The 16,318-nt window shown below is 46.6% G+C and overlaps 1 protein-coding gene across 2 annotated transcripts in view; it reads left to right on the top strand.

Moving 5' to 3' along the window:
- NCKAP1L (NCK associated protein 1 like) overlaps positions 1 to 16,041 on the top strand; it is a 53,080-nt gene extending 37,039 nt beyond the window's left edge. Inside the window, exons 22-30 of one of the 2 annotated variants that reach the window (XM_066258508.1) lie at positions 58 to 155; positions 284 to 377; positions 530 to 612; positions 903 to 983; positions 4,698 to 4,791; positions 6,054 to 6,170; positions 6,507 to 6,616; positions 9,821 to 9,910; positions 13,780 to 16,041. In XM_066258508.1, the coding sequence (XP_066114605.1) occupies positions 58 to 155; positions 284 to 377; positions 530 to 612; positions 903 to 983; positions 4,698 to 4,791; positions 6,054 to 6,170; positions 6,507 to 6,616; positions 9,821 to 9,910; positions 13,780 to 13,911 (899 nt within the window). In that variant the 3' untranslated portion in view covers positions 13,912 to 16,041. The remainder of the gene's footprint in view (positions 1 to 57; positions 156 to 283; positions 378 to 529; positions 613 to 902; positions 984 to 4,697; positions 4,792 to 6,053; positions 6,171 to 6,506; positions 6,617 to 9,820; positions 9,911 to 13,779) is intronic. The other variant, XM_066258507.1, reaches the window with a different exon arrangement.
- Positions 16,042 to 16,318: the final 277 nt, after the last annotated feature.

The raw sequence follows: 16,318 nt of genomic DNA, 5'->3' as shown, positions 1-16,318 counted from the left end.
TGCAAATGCTCCAGTGCCCTCTGAGTCTTACCTGGGACCTCTGTAACTCTATTCCAGAGATGCGGGCCTTGGCTGAACTCTTGGGCCCCTATGGCATGAAGTTCCTGAGTGAAAACCTGATGTGGCATGTGACCTCTCAGATTGTGGAGCTGAAGGTACTGTGGCAGTGAGCTTGTGTGGAACGTTTAGCCTCGGAGGAAAAGGGTCAGGAGTAGGAGACTGGGGGATGATGTACCATGGGTCTTGTCTATTGCTGCTTAATGTTTCTGTGTTCCGGCTGCAGAAGCTAGTGGTGGAAAACATGGATGTACTTGTTCAGATCCGATCTAACTTTAGCAGGGTGGACTTGATGGCTTCTCTGCTGCCCCAGCTGATGGGTGAGCACCTCCCCTAAAGGGAAAGGAATTGTGGGAAAAGCATTGTGGATGACAGGGCTTTGGGGGTCTCTGGGGCTAAACTGGGTCTGAAGTAGTAAAACCATCACTATTCTCCTACGTTCTCTTCCCTAACACTCTTTTTTTCTCCTCAGGGGCTGACAGTGTGCTGAAGCGCATGACCATCATTGGAGTTATCCTCAGTTTTAGGGCCATGGCCCAAGAGGGGCTTCGGGAGGTGAGTTGGAGGAGAGAAGGCTGCCTTAGGACCTCAGATGCCTCCATGGGGAGGCCTCGTGTGAGAAGCTGTGGAAGGAGTTGGGGAGCAAGGGGAGAAAGGAGCTTAATTTGGAAGAGGTCCTGGAAAGTCTCTGGGGACAGATGAGCTGAAGAGGGGAGGGGTGGGAAGTTTATTTAAGCTGATGTTCTTATTTAAGCCGATGCCTTTTTTTGTTAGTTTGTTTTCATCTATTTTTTGAAGGCTCTGGCCGCTGTCCTGTGGATTCATTTATCTTCTATTTCCTCCAGGTTTTCTCCTCCCACTGCCCATTTCTTATGGGTCCCATTGAGTGCCTGAAGGAGTTTGTCACTCCAGACACAGACATCAAGGTAAAGGATAGTACAAACTAGAATCCAAGTAGGAGACTTTTTGAAAAAGGATATAGCTAGGATCTTGTAAGGGAAGAGGGCTCTGGAGAATACAGTAGGGAGGAGAGCCAGGATATGAAGAGGAAAACACTGGGGAATATTTTATGAAGGCATCAGTCAGACAAATATTCCTGGAGAGAGAGGGCAGCGCTGGGGCGACACGGGGAGGATGGAAAGAAGTGGGCACCTGGGAGAGCCTGTGGGGCGGGGGGGACACTACAGGACAGTATCTGCAGGTTTCCACTGAAGATGTGCACACGAGTTCTCCCTTTAGTCATGAGCTTAGGTACTTCTTGTAAAAAGATCTGTTCATTTCCACCCACCCTGCCTGCTGGCAGAGCTTCCTTCCTTTTTTCCGGCCTTTTCTTCCTTCTAGTTCTGAAACCTTCTGGTTCCTCTATTCATGTCACCTGCCTCAGGCCCTGTTCACTGTAGAGATGAAGAAAGAAAGAGGGGCTTCTGTAGATACCCCAAGTTAAACACCCCCCCCTCCCACCTTGCATTATCTTGTCTTTTGAATCACCTGGAACAAATATTATGCAGGAAATACAGCTGAAGGTTGGGGAACAAGGGCCTTCTGGAGCGCAGGGCTAACTAGTTCTTTTGTTGATTCCTTTAATGGAGAGAGGTCTGTGATAAGAGGAAACTAGTTAGCAGGAAGAATCAGAGTTAGAGGTTAAGAAAATCATCCTTATCTCTAGATCAAAAGAATTGGGAAATATCCCCCTCTTTCTGTGTCAGATCAGATGTGGTCATGTTGGCCGTGAGGGGGAGATGTTTCATTGAATGGCTGCCCCTTTGACCAGTCTTTGATTTTATGATTTTATGGTCAGCCTATATTTCTGGCAGCTGCTGATGTTGGGTCGAATGCTCTAGCCATGAGCTTGTCTAGCTGATGTTTCCTGGGCAGCCCTGAGCTTTAGGCTCTGCCTGCTTGTGAAAATAGCCAGGTGGAGGTGGAGAGAGGGATGATCTGTCCATCAGAGATTCTGTTACTGCCTCAGGGGGTAAAAAGATTCAGAGAAGAGAAAACAAGACCCCTTCAGTCATGCCTTTTTTCATCCAGAAAACCATAGGTCACAGGCAAGTCCCTGATCTCCTAGGCCAGGGGTCCCCAAACTTTTTACACAGGGGGCCAGTTCACTGTCCCTCAGACAGTTGGAGGGCTGGACTATAAAAAGAAGTATGACCAAATCCCTATGCACACTACACATATCTTATTTTAAAGTAAAAAACAAAACAAAACGGGAACAAATACAATATTTAAAATAAAGAACAAGTAAACTTAAATCAACAAACTGACCAGTATTTCAATGGGAACTATGGGCCTGCTTTTGGCTAATGAGATGGTCAATGTTCGGTTCCATCTATATTTGTTACTGCTAGCCATAACAAGTGATATGACGCGCTTCCAGAGCCATGACGCGTGTGTCCCGCATCACCGGAAGTAGTACTGTACGTGAGCAATGCCGCGCTTTGCAGCGCCACCACATATAGTACTCCAGGACCTCTTACTGACCACCAATGAAAGAGGTGCCCCTTCTGGATGAGCGGCCTCAGGGGGCCACATGCGGCCCGCGGGCTATAGTTTGGGGACCCCTGTCCTAGGCCATGGTTGTCATAAGCAGGGTGATCTAGTTAGTAGGGAATTTAAATGAAGGACAAAGCAGAATGTGGTTAAGGTTTTTTTTCTGTGTCAGGCACCATAGCAAAGTATGTGCATATTATTGTGTTTGTGCAGTTCTTTGCATACAATACTCTACTTGCCTACTATTAAAACAATTACCCTTTGTTCTCTAAGAACATTTAAAGTTTGTTTTTTGTTGTTTTTTTTTTACCTCAAACCAGGTATAAGTACTAGGTATGGGAATGGGGGGTTTGGGGACTGTGTTCTAGGAACCTGATTTTAAGTACAATCAGGGATTCAGGGATTAATCAGTCAGTATTAATTGAGTGCCTTCTATGTGCTTAGCATTGTGTTAAAAATGAGAGAGGATAAAAAGAAATGCAAAGTTTCTAGCTTTGAGATAAACTAAAGGAAGAGGGAAAGGAATAATGTCTATTTGTCTATTAGTGACCATTAGTCCCTAGGGTAGAGGCTTTACACATGCCATCTGATTAACCTTCACAACAATTCTGTGAGGTAAGCACTATTATCCCAGCTTTACAGGTGAGAACACTAAGGCGCTAAGAGGTTAAGTAACTTTCAACTAAGGTCATACAATTTCATAAGTGGTGGTGGTAGAATTTGAACCCAGATATTCGCACTCCAAACCCCTTTTCTCCCTTTTCCATGCTATGAGTTTTTGTTTTTTTCTTTTTTAAATTATAGTCTAGTTCAGGGGTCTCAAACTCGTGGCCCGCGGGCCGCATGCGGCCCGCCAAACAATTTTGTGCGGCCCGCAGACTAATCCACGAAGTTCAAAATATTTTGGATAAAATTAAGTAAGCCTAGGGGCCTACTTGTATTTTTCATTTCTCTAGCATCCTAGCTAGATATTAGCTTAGTTAACAGCAGTTGTGATGCGAACTACAGTTTCTGGTCGTTTTGTGACACTGAGTAAACTGCATGTACGATTGTGCTTGTTGTACTGATTTTTTTTTGTTTTCAACTGCAGTGAGAAAAGTGTTGCGTAACAGTTGCCTTTTGTAGACCTAGTGCTGCCCACAGAACGGCTGTGATCTTGCTCTGCAGCCCACATGCTGAGTTGAGTTTGAGACCCCTGGTCTAGTTGGTGAGAGAAGCCATATGTCTCACCTCCTATCTGAAAAGGCAACTGAAATGACCAGGTGTTGTGTGTGACCAATGCTAAGTCAGTGGTATCAATTTAAAAAGGGAGACATGGGTTTGGGCTGAAGTAATCAATGAGAGCTTCACAGAAAATATGAGATTTGAGATAAGCCTCAAGGAATGGGTGTCACCTTGACATAAGTAGAGGACAAAAAAGGATACTCTGGAAGAGGGAAGCATGTGAACCAAAGTATGGAAGTAGGGAAGTAAATTGTAGTTTGGAGAGGAAATAAATTACCCTGGCTGCATTGACTGTAGTAAGTATTTGGGGAAATGAGGTTGAGAAAATAAATTTGTACCAGAGTATGTGAATGCCAAGCTGAAGCATTTGGGCTTCTTTCTCCTGTAGGTTAGGGAGAGCTATGAAAGGAATACCTAGAAAGGTGATAGTACACTAAAAGTTTAAAATCATTGATCTAGGCCCTGGCCGGTTGGCTCAGTGGTAGAGCATTGGCCTGGCGTGCGGGAGTCCCAGGTTCGATTCCCGGCCAGGGCACACAGGAGAAGCGCCCATCTACTTCTCCACCCCTCCCCCCTCCTTCCTCTCTGTCTCTCTCTTCCCCTCCCACAGCTGAGGCTCCATTGGAGCAAAGTTTGCCCGAGCGCTGATGATGGCTCTGTGGCCTCTGCCTCAGGCGCTAGAATGGCTCTGATTGCGGCAGAGCGATGCCCCAAGATGGGCAGAGCATCGCCCCCTGGTGGGCGTGCCGGGTGGATCTCCGTCGGGCGCATGTGGGAGTCTGTCTGACTGCCTCCCTGTTTCTGGCTTCGGAAAAATACAAAAAAAAAAAATCATTGATCTAAGAATCCTGACTTCCTGTAGCTTTTGTCAAGCACTTCTCTCCTGGGAATCATCTCCAGAATGTTGTTTTCTTTTCTACCAGGTGACCCTGAGTATCTTCGAGCTGGCATCTGCTGCAGGAGTGGGCTGTGACATTGACCCAGCCCTGGTGGCTGCCATTGCTAATCTGAAAGCTGGTAAAATTGAGGAGGGCTTAGGCCATATTTTTGGGTGGGAAAATGTCAGTGTCAAAGAAGCCCTTTATTTGGGATTGTGAATTCAGTGGATGTAAACTGAGAGCTAAGGCAGGACTTAAAGCGTGGTCTCTAACCCCCAGAAAATATTTACACAGGCAATTTAGATTTCTAGTCAGAATCCAACCAGTTGACCTGTCAATCAGATAAAAAATATTAAGCGAGAGTCAGTTAGATGACAAGTGCTCAAAGGAATTTACAATCTGATTGGGGACATAAGATGAATGCAGTGACATGACGGGAGAACAATGCACAGTAGTTGAGGACTCCATGCTGACCTCTGTGGTGTAGCATCTGAGTTCCCCAGAGTGACTGGTGCTCTTCCCTCCCATATAATCAGACCACGACACTGTTCACTTCTTCCCCAGGTCTCACACTAGTCTGTCATATTTTCCATTATGTATTTCTTCTGATGAGCATGTTCACATTGATACACGCTCAAAAGAGGATGGAACCAAGGAGCTGATATTAAGCCCTTTCAAAATTGCCAGACCGGGGCCCTGGCCAGTTGGCTCAGTGGTAGAGCGTCGGCCTGGCGTGCAGAAGTCCCCGGTTCGATTCCCGGTCAGGGCACACAGGAGAAGCGCCCATCTGCTTCTCCACCCCTCCCCCTCTCCTTCCTCTCTGTCTCTTCCCCTCCCACAGCGAGGCTCCATTGGAGCAAAGATGGCCCGGGCGCTGGGGATGGCTCCTTGGCCTCTGCCCCAGGCGCTAGAGTGGCTCTGGTCGCGGCAGAGCGACGCCCCGAAGGGGCAGAGCGTCACCCCCTGGTGAGCGTGCCAGGTGGATCTCCCGGTTGGGCACATGTGGGAGTCTGTCTGACTGTCTCTCCCTGTTTCCAGCTTCAGGAAAAAAAAAAAAAAATTGCCAGACCGGTCCTCACTTTTCTCTCTTGGTTTTGGTGAGACTCCTTTCCTTTACCCTTCCACCCCATTGCAGGTGACAGCATGTCCTCAGACAACTTGTCAGCAGAGCTCTTTGCTAGGAGCTCTGCTTAGTCACCAGAGAATGCCTCCAAGGACTCAGGCCTTTACTATAAGTGGAGGCTAGTCCTGTCCCCTTCAGCAATAGTGACTTGCCTATAGTACTTTATAGTGTGTATTCATGATGTTTTCTCATGTGATCCTCAGTCTGTGAAATAGGACCCCTATAAGAGGATGACTCCTATTGGCCAACCTTACTTCTTTTCTTTCCCTTCTTACCAGACACTTCATCTCCTGAGGAGGAATACAAGGTGGCCTGCCTGCTCTTGATCTTTCTTGCAGTTTCCCTCCCACTCCTTGCCACAGACCCTTTTTCCTTCTATAGCATTGAGAAGGATGGTAAGTACGGAGTAGGTTTGAGAAGCCAGTGCTATTTAGGTTACTGGCCTGGGGTAGGGAGATGAGATGGAGATCATTATCTATCTGGAAAATACAGACTGCTGACTCAAATGTAAAGTTCTATTTCAAAAAGCACTTGAGAATGAACTATCTATAAAATTAAATCCCAGTAAAAGTTCATAGGAACATCCTTATCTCAATCCCCAAATCCCTCCTACAGGTGTTAAATAGGGGTGACCCAGACTGAAAAAGTAAAAGCTTCCCAGCTGGGGTCAGCCTGGGGTGACTCTGTTATTTCCTTTTGTTTTTTCTCTCTCTCTATCAATAACTACCTAGGTTACAACAACAATATTCACTGCCTGACCAAAGCCATCATTCAGGTGTCTGCTGCCCTATTCACACTCTACAACAAGAACATTGAAACTCACCTCAAGGAATTTCTGGTGGTGAGTGGGTCTAGGTGATAAGGAATGGAAGGTTGCAGAGTCTGGAGAGAATTGGTTTGCCTTAAATCCATCGACATTTATTGTTGGGCAGGCCTCGGAGTCTAACCTAATTCATTCAGTAAGTAGTGAGAGGCCACTTTGTGAAAGGCAGGAGTGTCTTCTAAGTTCTTTCACAGCTAACATGTCAGCCTCTGCCCAAATACTTGGAAAAAGCATTGGACTAAGAGTCAGAAAATCTGAGTTCTAGTTCTGGATCGACTACTAAGAAGTTGTATTACTTCTGAAGAGCCAAACGTTCGGGGCTTCAGTCTTCCCATTTATTAAATAGGGCAACTAAACAGAATCCATGATTCACTCACTATCTTGGTGTGCAGTCAAATCCCGGGGAGCTTGTTCAGTACAGGTTGCCAATTCTACCAGTTCTAGGATGAGCCCAGGCCTCTGTTTTTAATAAGATCTCCAGGAGATCTGAATCACAGTAATGTTGGAGAGACACTGAGTTTTATAACCTAGGCCCTATCCAACTCTAATACTGACAAAAAGCCAAACCTTTTTCAAATTCTTTTAATTTTTTTAAGTGAGAAGAACAGCGACAGAGAGACAGACTCTCATGTGCACCCTGACCAGGATCCACCCAGCAACACCTATCTGGGGCTGATGCTTGTACCAACTGAGCTATTTTTTAGCACTTGAGGCTGACATGTTTGGACCAATTGGGCTGTCCTCAGCCCCCTGAAGCCGGGGGTGGAGAAGCAGATAATTGCTTCTCTTGTGTGCCCTGACCGGAAATTGAATTTGGGACATCCATATATGCTAGGTTGACACTCTATCTACGAGCCAACTGGCCAGGCCTTCAAATTCTCAAACTTTAACATAAATCAGAACCAGCTAGAGAATTTCTGAATCAATGGATTAGAGGTGGGGCTAGAAAATTCTCATTTCCAACAAGTTCCCAAGTTATATTGATGTTGCTCATCTTGGGAGCTCACTTTGAGGACCAATGGCCTAGATTTCTAGGGACTGGTGTTGTCAACCAAGCAGCTGATTCTACTGTAGGCTATGTTCAATTTGTTTGAAAAAAAGTTGTTTTAAAACAAATTTTAACCAAAGTTAGACTCCTTGTAACTACCATCATTGATCTTAGCTTTCTTTGCCTCTGGAAAAACACAGAATGAATAATCTTTTTCCATTACTGAAAGAGGCCTAGAGTTTTTCCATTTTAACTCCTCCATGGAGGAGTCCTATCCATACACTTCTGATACATGGTTCATTACCCACGGCCTGCTTGCATGTTCTTGGCAATGGGGAGCTTATTCCTTTGCAAAGCATGGTCCTGATTTAAGAACCAGGGCTTCATGGCTGACCAGCTGGTAGCACAGTAAATAAAGCTTCAGCCTGGGATGCAGAGGACCCAGGTTTGAAGCCCCGACCAGTTTGAGTGTGGGCTCATCCAGCTTGAGTGCTGGGTCACTGGCTTGAGCATGGGATCATAGACATGACCCCATAGTCGCTGGCTTGAGCCAGGTCACTGGCTTGGCTGGAGCCACTACCCCCAAGGTACATATGAGAAAGCAATCAATGGACAACTAAGGTGTCACAATGAAGAATTGATGATTCTCATCTCTTTCCCTTCCTGTCTGTCTTTATCAGTCCTTCTCTCTGTCTCTGTAAAGCCAGTAGCCGCGGCCACCATCACAGCTGCCTGGCCAGTGCAGGTTCGCATTAGATTCAGACAGACAGTAATGAAACAATGGAGCCAAGAACTGGTGGGCCACTACCTTTAATCCTAGCTTGTACCCGGTGGGCAAGTAAAAACACACACTGGGCTCCAAAACCCACTCATTCAGGGCTCACAAAGCTACTGACTTATCCGAGTTTTCCTAGGATCAAAGGTATCTACCTCACCAGCCTTATTCACCTCTGTTCCCTATCTCCTTCTCTCTGCTCTCCTACAGCATGGGCTCCTACTTCAGCACTCTGCCATCTTGGCTACTTCTCTCCTCTCCTCCACGTGGCCTTTCTCTGCTCTCCTCTCTAATGCTAATCTCAGGAACCGAGAGAGAGCGAGCTCCTGGTCTGCCCCACTTTATAGTGTAGATTCAAACCTTTAATCCAATATACAAACAAGGAAGTTTCTGATACAAAGTCACTTATCTGAGGCATAATGGGATTCCTCATGAGAGTGCACCACCCCACATCAAAAAGGGTGGGAAAGGCTTAGTCCCCAAACCAAGCCCCAGGCTACAAGGATCCTGCCTGCCCATAGCCCACCCGAACACACATTAATATAATCACACCCATCCCAAGCAAGAAGGGCAACCAATACCATCACCTGGGCGACGGGCTTCCATGTGGGCAGCGCCATCTTTAACAAAGTGAGCATAACATATTTTATCTGCCCAACAGTCTCTCTCACTTAAAACAACAACAAAAAGAACCGGGGCTTCACCTGTTTTCCTTCAGGGGGAAACACAGTCGATCATATTTCCTCGGGAATCATACCATTGTCTTGAGAAGCACACGCCGCACACGCGGAGAACTTGGAAACTTAGTGAGTGGGTCTCTATTTAAACTGAAACAGCCAGTCAGAGAGAATGGACTCTGAGCATCTTATATATAGAGAGGATTCACACCAGATCTAAGTTGGGGTGAGGAGAGAATTTCCACCCCTCCTTTTTTCTTGTATCCTCTTTGTTTGCTAAATGTAGGAGACCTGGGCAATTAATCACATTTCTTCCTCCCTCTTTGATTTGTTGGGGACCTGGAGGTGAATGGAGAGGGCAGCTATCTGGGAGCTGACGGGAGGAGAATATCAAGAGCACTGCGTCTGAATCAGAGGCCCAGCTCTGTCCCTAGCCGGTGGGAGGCAGCTGTAAACAGCCTGACGACAGTGGTGTCTGCAGGGGCCTGGGGAAAGACTGATCTGGCTCACAGTATCACCCACCTTTATTCTCGGTTCTTTTCTCGCCCTTGCAGACGCTCTCCCAGCACCCCAGGCGGCCTCTTGTTGTCTGTGCTGGCTGGTTTACAGGCAGAGTGCATCTCTGAAACCTAGGGAATTGGCCACTTTTCCACCCTGAGGCTCCAGGAACATCCCAACATAGCATAATTTTCCTCCCTGATCTTTCAACTTCCTGTAGCCTGAGGTTGTCCTACTGTGACCTCCATAAATATCTGCTTCCCTTACAAACTCTTCCCTTACAGGTGGCCTCTGTCAGCCTCCTGCAGCTGGGCCAGGAGACTGACAGGGTTAAAAGCAGAAATCGGGAATCCATTTCTCTGCTCATGCGCTTGGTATGTATCTCATTTAAGTTGCTCTGGGGGAAGAGAGAGGGAGAGCCAGAAGGAGAAGCCTCTTTAAGGTCTTTTGGTCCCTGGCATGGTCGTCACTCAAAAGTATTAACTAAAAACTTAATTCTGCCTGACCCTCAGGGTCTAGTCTTCATATTCTCATATTCTGGTTAACATTCTAGACTTGTCCTCTTATCTGAAGGTAAAGTCTTCAAGGACTTCCTTGCAGAACAGGGCCTTCCTGACCTTAGCTGACTGGATCCCTTTTCCTGCAGTGTTTGTTCTCAAGTCTGACTTGGTGAGGCAGCTGTGCCTCTTGTCCATAACTACCTGTCCAGTGCATGTTTGCTTTTACTTGACCACTTCCTATCACTGTACTTCTTGTCCTTAAGAAGAGGGTGCTGGATAGCACTGAGCTGAACTGGGAAGGGAGGTAGGGGGCGGGCCCAGAGGAGGAAGGGATTTTAGATGAGAAGCTATAAGGCAGGGAGCCAGGTGGGCTATGCGTCAGGCAGCTGCTGCTATCTCTTCTCTTTTCTTTCCAAGCTGTGGGCTTTTCCCTGCTCTGGCAGAAAGTTCTGGGAACTCTGACTCAGTTAATTTAAAAAAATTTTTTTCCTCATGACCTTTTTCTCTCTTCAACACACTTACTCACTGTTTTGCTCTAAAAGTCTAATTCTTCAGGCTAGTACTGCACTTAGATATGGACAGGAAGGGCTCCTGCCCAGGGCCCTGTGTTTCAGAGGCCCTCCCCTGGCCTATGGGGAGAGGGTATGCCCGCCTGGAGGCTGTGCCCCACCTCAAAGCCCACAATGAAGGTTTCTGGGACCTTGGAATTCTTTGTTGAGCAGCTCCAGCCTGCTTGTGGAGCTTATGCAAAGCTTCTCCCCCAAGTCTGTCCTACTAAGGCAGGCTGCTGCTGGCAGGTGTGCCCCCAGTGCCCCGTGCTTAGCTGTGCAGATAGAAAATCTAGTGTGCATGCAAAACCCTTCAAACTGGGGCTAGGTCCCACTTACCCATTCTGGTGCAGAGCTCTGAATAGTCTAAGAATTCTTAATTCAAAGTCGGCCTTCCAGGAAATTATAAAAGTATATTGTGAAGGTTGAAATATAGAATATAATAGTTTATTTGATTTATTGTATTTAGTCATATGGTATGTGGGCTTTCATTTGGACTCTTGGCCCAGGACCACAAATGTTAGGGGTAGGCAAGACTGGGGTTGCCTGTGGCTTCCTTTAAATACATAGACACTGAGTGGTACCTGTGTCTCAGTGTGTCCTGATAGAAAGAGACCCAGGTAGGCTGATTAGGGATTATGATGGAGAAGACAGCAGAACTGACATGAGGGTATGTGTGGTGAGGGATGAGAGGGCAAGGGAGGCAAGGAAGGCCAAGTACCACTAGTGTGCTAGAGGAAGCACAAGTTTTAGAGCATCATGACCTTGGGCAAGTTAATTAACCTTGTGAGACTCTGATTCTTTATCCATAAAAATGGACAACAATCCTTATTATCATGAGAAAATATATGTGAGAGTATCTAAGACATAATAGCTGCTCAGGAAATGTTAGTTCCGTCTCTCTGCTGTTCATTTTAGTTTCTCCATGGTTTAGCATGCGTCTTCATTTCCTTGGCAGTTTTCACCTCTGTAGGGCTGTAGGTTATTCTGTGTTGCCACACAGCCCAACCTCCTCCTCTTGCTTTGCTCCCCTCTCAGCCCCAAAGTGTGAGGAGATGTCTGCTGCGGTGGCATTGCGGTGAGGCCTGCAGAGTGTCTGGAACAGAGCGTGGACCAGGTGCTTTTTATTGAAGGGAGTGACAGAGGGACTAGCCGCTGCAAAGCAATTTAAATGCAAATGTTTCCACGGAGAGATTGGAAATTACTGAAGGGGAAGGAGCTGTATTTTGATATAGGAGGCTACTCATGTAGCCCCCAGTTCTAGCTGGTCACTTCTTTCCTTGGGGTCTTTCTATCTTGGTTGTCAAGCCTGGGCATTGCCCACCCCAGTACTGCCAGCCTGTTTCTGGGTCTCACAGGGGAGAGAGAAGACTCTCTCATAGACTCATGGAATCTCAGATGTCAGAACAAGGCCAGACCCTGGCAGTTAGTCCAGTCCTTACAGTTCTTAGGTGAGGAATCTGAGGATAGGGAGGGAGAGATAACATTCAAGATTTCTCCAAAACATAGGGGCAGATTTGGAACTACAACCCAAGTTTCTTGGCCTTCACTCTAGGACTGTTTTCACTACTATGAATCTCTTCCAGTTAGAAGTCCTGTTTTTTCTGGACTTAATGGAGCAAAGAATAGGAAGTCTTGGGCTAGTGAATTTTTCCTGAAGCTGTCATTCATTTCTGTGGACCTGAGAGTTTCCTGGAAAAGAGATCTTATCTCTTTCCTGGCTTACAATCTGAAAGTCTTGCCTAGCAAAAATTCTTTCCGTTATCCAACCTAAGCTCAGAGCTACAGTTTCACTGGCATATTTCCTGCCCTGCAACCTGCAGCGTCTGCCCTTCTGGGTCTGTTGTTTGCATTGTGTGTGCATGTGTTTGACAATAGCAGAATATTACAACTTTTAAAACCAGAAAGAACTTTAGAGAGAGAAATGCTAGAGTAGAAATGGTAGGTTCTCTTTTCTGAGTGTGTTTTCAGGACTTCAAATGCCAGCCATATTGGGAAGGGCCCATCGGTGTGAATTGCCAGAGGATGTGGGTCACTTCTCTCCAGAGTGTGTCTTTTAGTTCCAAACCTCTTGATGAGAAGAGTACTGAAGGAAATAATACCCTGCTCCTTCTGCAGAGACAGGGACCCTCAGCCCAATGCTAGGTTGTGCTGCTCTTTGCTAATACGCACCCACCCTCATCCTTTTTTTAATTATTATTAAGTGAGAGGCAAGGAGGCAGAGACAGACTTCTGCATGTACCACAACCAGGATCCACCTGGCAAGCCCCCTACCAGGCAATGCTCTGTCTGTCTGGGCCACTGCTCCATTGCTCGGCAACTAAGCTATTTCAGCACCTGAGGTGAGGCCATGGAGCCATCCTCAGCACCTGAGGCCAACTTTGCCCAAACCAATCAAGCCATGGCTGCAGGAGGGAAAGGGAGAGAGAGAGAGACATGGGGGTAGGGGGGAGAAGCAGATGGTGGCTTCTCCTGTGTACCCTGACCTGGAATTAAACCCGGGACTTTCACATGTTGGACTGCCACTCTACCACTGAGCCAACTGGCCAGGGCTAAAATTATTATTATTTATTAGTCCCCCCTGCCCCTCATCTTAGCCTAGCATCTTGATCTGTCTTTCTGCTTGGCTGTGCGGGCTGCTGGGATTACCACAGCACACAGCCTTCTAATTAAACAAATTAATCATGCCCACTCCTTTATGCCACATCCTTACTGTTCCAAAAGCACTGTACTGAGGGGGGGGGGCACGGGCCCAGCACCAGAGGGCCCATGTGGGTTCCAGGCAGGCCCCACTTTCTCAGCCTGCAGTGGCAATTGTTTCTTTCTCTGCCAAGCTTTGTCATTATCACTTTTATTCATCCTTACCTGCATCTGTGCTGCCCAGCCACATTTGCTTTAGCATCCAGAACAGGAGAGAAGGGGAGTTTTTCTGCCACAAGAGAAGTGACTCTTTCCTGCCTTCTGCTTCTGAGCCCCTTATATACCCTTGAGGAGGGGAACAGGGGCCATTATAATGGAGATGATGAGGCTACATTGCTTTCCAGGAACTAAACCAAGTGGGGGACGAAGGGGAGTATGATTTGGAACCCTGTTCATTTGTAACTATGAGGGCCCAGGGGAGTGAATGAAGAGGAACAGGGTGTCACAGAGGCAGCCCTACCTGAGGTTCTCATCTCTTGGCTCCTTCTCTTCCAGGTGGTAGAGGAGTCCTCCTTCCTGACCCTAGACATGCTGGAGTCCTGTTTCCCTTATGTCCTGCTTCGAAATGCCTATCGGGAGGTATCTCGGGCCTTCCACCTGAACCGAGTGCCAGCTAGTGTCCACTGAAAGGCCCTTTGGACCTGCCTAGACCTACGCCATACAGGAAGCCGTGGTCATTTTCTCAAGGGGTGGGAATGGGTTGGGGTCTAGAGCCTGGGCAGATGAATAGACATATGGATGAACAATCCAGGGCTGAGAAACCATAAAGAAGTAGGGCAGGCTGAGGGGACGAAGGCCAGTTTAAAGGAAAAGTTAGGGGCATGGAGCCAAGTGTGTGAATTTTTATAATGAAAAGACTGCGTGACATACAAATATGTTTTCAATTTCTGGTGACTAGGGCTTGAGCTCTGACTGGCATGGGTCTGTCTGACCTTCATCACTATTCTAGTATAATGCTGGTGGACTGAGATGATCAATCATCATATTAAACCATAATGAGTTCATAATCCTCCCACTGGGGCTGCTATTTATTGTCTTCTGCACATTCATTAGGATGATTATCTCCTCTCTTCCTTTTCTAAATGTGTTCAGCAAACATTCAGCCTGCTCCTGCTGCAAAGTTGTAGCAAAGGAACGCCTTTTCTCTTCTGTGGGGGCACTTTTAGGAATCATAGGTCTCTTCCTCTGCCTTCTGCTCTGCTGCCTCTAGGGCAGTGGTCCCCAACCTTTTTTGGGCCATGAATCGGTTTAATGTCAGAAAATATTTTCATGGACTGGCCTTTAGGGTGGGACGGATAAATGTATCACATGACCGAGACAAGCGTCAAGAGCAGGGGTCCCCAAACTTTTTACACAGGGGGCCAGTTCACTGTCCCTCAGACCGTTGGAGGGCCGGACTATAAAAAAAACTATGAACAAATCCCTATGCACACTGCACATATCTTATTTTAAAGTAAAAAAACAAAATAGGAACAAATACAATATTGAAAATAAAGAATAAGTAAATTTAAATCAACAATCTGACCATATTTCAATGGGAACTATGCTCCTCTCACTGACCACCAATGAAAGAGGTGCCTCTTCTGGAAGTGCGGCGGGGCCGGATAAATGGCCTCAGGGGGCCGCATGCGGTCTGCGGGGGCCGTAATTTGGGGACTCCTGGTCAAGAGTGAGTCTTAGATGGATGTAACAGAGGGAATCTGGTCATTTTTTTTTTTTTTTCATAGTCCTTCTACTTCTAGAGCCTTTTCTTTTTTTTTTTTTTACTTTATTTATTCATTTTTTTTAGAGAGAGGAGAGAGACAGAGGAGAGAGAGACAGAGAGACAGAGAGAAGGGGGGAGGAGCTGGAAGCATCAACTCCCATATATGCCTTGACCAGGCAAGCCCAGGGTTTCGAACCGGCGACCTCAGCATTTCCAGGTCGACGCTTTATCCACTGCGCCACCACAGGTCAGGCTGGTCATTTTTAAAAAATAAAACATTGTTCAGACTTAAATATAAATAAAACGGAAATAATGTAAGTTATTTATTCTTTCTCTGTGGACCGGTACCAAATGGCCCACGGACCGGTACTGGTCCACGGCCCGGGGGTTGGGGACCACTGCTCTAGGGGGAATGAGGAAGTGCTCCAGAGAGGTTTTCACTGCCCCAGACCCTTTCACCAGCCCTACACATCTTGTGGTAGCAAGTTAGTTCTCTCATCTGCTTAACTTTTACCCCTCCTGCTTTTTCTCTGACATCACCACCACCTGGAGCGCATGGTCAGTCTAGGTAGTTCTAGTCCTCATGATGACTAATTGGACCAGAGTCATGTGGTTTCCTTCCTGGACCATTTGGGGTACTCTTCCTCCGATCTGGAAGGGCTAATTTAATCCATATCCCCTTGTCATCCTGGGTACAGCTGTTGCTCCAGGCAGGGATTTCTCTTCCAGATCTTAAATTTCATAGACTTCACTAGGTTATAGGATCCTGAGAACAAATATACTTTAGGGAGTACAGGCTGTTTCAACTTAGCCTTTTTCTGCACTAATTAGAATTTCAAGTGTCACAGAGCCTGAGGCGGTCAAGATTGCACTAGACTAGGCTTAGTTTACTCCATGGCAGGAGACCGTGGCCTCCATCCATCACTTCTGTGCACCCACTGCCAGGGAGGCTAAAGCAACAGATCACGGGTTTAGAGTGGTTGAAATGGGCAAATAAAATTAACTACTGGATCAATCAGGGTCATGTTCATACTTCCACAATAAAAGAGAAGCAATTGTTGATTTCCAGCAAAACCATCGGCCTTCAATAAAGCTAGTTAATAGCTGTTTTTGTATTTTGTATGTGCGTTTGACTTTTATATTTTGAGACCCAGGCTTAGGCCATACTTTTTAAACTTGGCTTTCATAATCAACACACAAGTTTTTCTTAGCAACAGTTGCTTTTATCTCTAGGATAAAATCAGCAGAGGGTCCCACTTCGTGCCTCTGCCAGCTGTCCTTCCTTGCTACAAAAAAGACATTGTGTTCTAAGGACTGATTCAGGGTCAG

The sequence above is a fragment of the Saccopteryx bilineata genome, chromosome 2, assembly GCF_036850765.1.
Source record: "Saccopteryx bilineata isolate mSacBil1 chromosome 2, mSacBil1_pri_phased_curated, whole genome shotgun sequence".
In the NCBI taxonomy this organism is placed as follows: Eukaryota; Metazoa; Chordata; class Mammalia; order Chiroptera; family Emballonuridae; genus Saccopteryx; species Saccopteryx bilineata.
This window is presented reverse-complemented; position numbering and strand designations above follow the sequence as displayed.